Genomic DNA, 3,860 nt, shown 5'->3' with positions numbered 1-3,860 from the left:
AGTAAAATTTCTACATAACAACCAATGGATATATCGATTAGGAGCATAATGGAAGTTCTAGATAAATGCATAGAACGTGTATAACATCAAATATAGAATTTATAATCAACGGGTTCATTTTCCCATTTGAAAATAAAATTTAAACAAAAAAACACTTCGAGCTGGAGAGCGAACCCTAGACACGAACCGCAGTTGGTATACATTTACCCCCTGATGTTCGAGTTCATCCCTGTCCCGACGTCACGTGTATTCCTACTGTCAACATTTATTTGCAAGTTCGCTGGAATTGTTTACAAACAAGTCGGCGATTGACAACCATTCGTTCAACATGGAGTCGCGAGTGTCCCTAAATGATGAAAATCTGAGGAAGGAACTGCGTTTGGTGGAATATCCCGGCATAGTGAAAAACGATGACAACATGCTGGCGACACTGGGTGGCATTGGCAGGATTTCACAAGTGAGACAAGTTTCCATCAATGCAAAAAATGTGGATTTCAAATTCGTCTCCTTTTTCCAGACATTCTGCGAGCAAGTTCGTCGTATGGAATTGATTTTTCATCCGGAAAATCGCTACTGCAAGCCGGCGTACGGAGACACGCATAAAATCGCCGGAATCCTCATTAAAGTTAAAGTGAAGAAGCCGCGAAATGGTTCAGTGGAGGCGAAAGAACCACCGACTCACGTTGTGGAGATTCTGGGACATTGCAAAAAGTCGATCAAATTCACGTGTAACTATTGTCATTGTATTAATTACGGTGAAAATATCTTTAATTTATCTCTTAACTTCAGCTATGTGTGATTTCCAATACCTCCCGATCGTCCGTAATCCGCAAACAAACCATTTCGAGTACATCTACGACCGAATCATGCCGCAAGGACTGCCACCAGTCGATTGGCTCAAGTACTCCCCGCCTCCCTGACTAATTATTCGAAAAAGTATTAATTCCACGCTTGATATTCTAGGGATCCCGAGCAGCCGCTACTTCTCGTCCCATCGGTGTTTGCTCGCTGCGATAATATGCAGACCAACACCTTCCGATATGATCACAGCAAAGCCAAAGACGACGGCGACGTTATCGGCGTAGTCAGGAGCCGTCCCGCTGATCTGAAGACGTTATGCGACTTCTCATTGGTCGACCCAATTCCAACCAAGGGGAATCCCGTCGTCTACAAGGTGATGATGGCGAAATTAGTGAATGATCAACAGTTTGAGACCGTGAAAAAGGTTAGTGAAGGGGCGAGGAGTGAATTGATTCGTAATTTTGTCTGATGTTCTCTGTTATTGCAGCTCTTCGAGGAATGCCCGATTTGGAACAAAGTCTCGCTCATCTACGAGGCGAACGTCTCCTCGGATAAGTTGAAATGCATCATCCCCGCAGTTTGCTACCACTACAGAACTGGGCCTTGGCGGACGATGTACGTTCGGTTCGGCTACGATCCACGGAAGCATTTTGAAGCTCGCTACTATCAGACATTTGACTACCGTATAAGGTTTGGAGCCAAACTTGGTGCTCATGTAAGTGACGCTTCCTCCCCAAATGCATCTGAACTTCGATTGAACTTTTCTCTTCCAGATCAAAACGAAACGGTCGACAAACAATCCCAGACTTTGTCAACGCAACGCGCCACAGGATCGCGATGAAGGACTCATCCAAGATATGAATTATCCTTACTTGGAAGATGGACGGTTGCCCCGAGGTCGCCAATCCTTTTACAGAGTAAGTAAAGAAGTGTCTCAGACATGGCCTTTCGGTTAATCCAAGTAAAACCACAATGGTATTATTCACAAAAAGGAGAAAACTGGATGGACTTTGTCTTCCTGAGATGAGGGGTGCCACCCTTCAACTCTCCGGAGAAGTGAAATATCTGGGAGTCACTCTAGATAAAAAACTTCTTTGAAACAAACATGTAGAGGTAAAGATGAGACGAGTTCTCACATCTTATGGGCTGTGTAGACGGTCCTTTACCTTGACCTCATGTGGTAATGTGGATATACGTTGCTTTCATTAGGCCGATGTTCGTGTGTACATCCGTAGTGTGGTGGGTCAAGGTGAGACAAAAAGGTTTTCACCGTAAATTAGCCGCACTGCAAAGAACTGTGAGTGTGGGTATCACTGGTGCCATGAGCACAACTTCCGGCGCAGCTCTAAATGCACTACTCAATTACGCAAATGCAAGCCCCTGGATATATTTATTCAAAGCACTGCAATGAGAGCAGCTCATAGACTAATTCGATTAGATCTATGGGGAAAAACCGGATATGGAAGCCACACAGCATTTGAAGAGTTACTGGGAGTACTAAATCCAGTTCTTACAATGCCTTCCGATTCTCGTGTCCCCATACATCTGTTTGATAGAAGATATGAAGTTATCTTGAAGGGTAGAGAGAACTGGGAAGTCCCAGGGGAATGAATGGCGGGATATACGGAGGGCTTTTACACCGATGGCTAAAAAAACAGAACAAGGATCGGGAGCCGGAATCTACCTCACGAATAAAAACGAGAAGTGGGCTTTTCTTTGGGACAATAAGCAACGGTTTTTCAAGCCGAAGTTTATGCGATCCTAAGGTAGGCAAACTGGGTGATTGCCGAGCGATTAAAGAGCAGGCGCATCGCAATCTGTAGTGATAGCCAAGCTGCATTAAGCGTTGAGCAGTCCTTTGATCACCTCGAAAATCGTTCAGGAATGCAGAAACCGTTTGAACTCTATCTCTAGATTCGGTGGAGCTACTCTGGGTACCTGGTCACTGTGGCGTAGAGGGAAATGAAATCTCGGACGCTTTAGCGAAAGAGAGGTCAACCCTATGCCCGGATCGGAACCAAGAATTGGAGTATTAGTAGCATTGGCTAAGTCTATCTTCAAAAACTGGGGACAAGCTTCCCAGGACAGACAGGTGGCAGAGCCTAAATGCTGCAGGAGTATTGTGGGCATTCTGACAGGCCATAATTCACTAGCTGGGAATATGCCCAGAATAGGAATTACTCAAGACGATACGTGTCCCTCCCATAATGAGGAAGCGGAATCCAGGGAGCATTTCCTATGTGAATGCCCCGCCTATGGGCACCTCAGATCTTTGGTGCCAAAATCCTGCGATACGTTAACGAATTCGGAATATTCCGTTAGATGGGGTGGCGAGTACAATGGGCCAACACGGCTTGAGTGCTCAGAAGCTGTAGCTTCTCCTCCACCACACACACACACACAAGTAAAGTAGTGAGGGGAATAATTAAAGAGTTCTTTCTTTTTCAACAGTACAGCGACGTTCGACTACCCAAAGTCCAGGAGATGCTTGACAAAATTCCCACACCACTATCCGGAGCAACTTGTAACGAGAAGACGGGTTGGCTTCCTCCAAATTTTTCAGATGAGGTTCGTGCAATTGTTCACTCGTCGGTGAAACAGTCGATACAGGCGTGGCGGAAGGAGTCGGGATTGGACGGAGAAGGGGATTATGTAAAAGAGCTTCGTATGATGGGTTTGGGATAATCATAACGAAAGAGTTTTTTTTATTGCTTTCAGGAAGATGATTTCGAAGAGGACGAGGATATCGAAGATGATGAACAAGATGGAGATGAGGACAATGATGAGCTTGACGAAGAAGATTTTGCTGATGATAAAATGGATACGAGTTAATAAATGTTTATCGGTAAATAATTCAAAGTTTTCTATTCATGTTCATTTCTGGGCATATTTTTCAAGCCAGTTGAGTCTGCAGATTTCACTTAGGCGCTAGCTCGTTTTAACTCCAGAAAAGTGATGTATTCAGGACCGTAGGTTAAAAAACCGTGCATGAGATGAAAATAATGCTTCCCCTTTCTCCCGAAATTGCATAATTGGTTTCATTTTATTAAAGATTCTCA

The 3,860-nt window shown here is 44.4% G+C and overlaps 1 protein-coding gene across 1 annotated transcript; it reads left to right on the top strand.

Annotated features, from left to right (window-relative positions):
- Window positions 1–254: 254 nt before the first annotated feature.
- LOC119651529 (general transcription factor 3C polypeptide 5) lies at window positions 255–3,654 on the top strand. Its single transcript, XM_038055161.1, has 8 exons — window positions 255–457; window positions 518–728; window positions 790–901; window positions 964–1,225; window positions 1,289–1,516; window positions 1,575–1,718; window positions 3,253–3,453; window positions 3,520–3,654. The coding sequence occupies exons 1-8, from the start codon at window positions 329–331 to the stop codon at window positions 3,631–3,633; spliced, it is 1,401 nt and encodes a 466-aa protein (XP_037911089.1). The 5' UTR covers window positions 255–328; the 3' UTR covers window positions 3,634–3,654.
- The last annotated feature ends 206 nt before the right edge of the window (window positions 3,655–3,860 follow it).

This window comes from Hermetia illucens, chromosome 3 (genome assembly GCF_905115235.1).
Source record: "Hermetia illucens chromosome 3, iHerIll2.2.curated.20191125, whole genome shotgun sequence".
NCBI lineage: Eukaryota > Metazoa > Arthropoda > Insecta > Diptera > Stratiomyidae > Hermetia > Hermetia illucens.
This window is presented reverse-complemented; position numbering and strand designations above follow the sequence as displayed.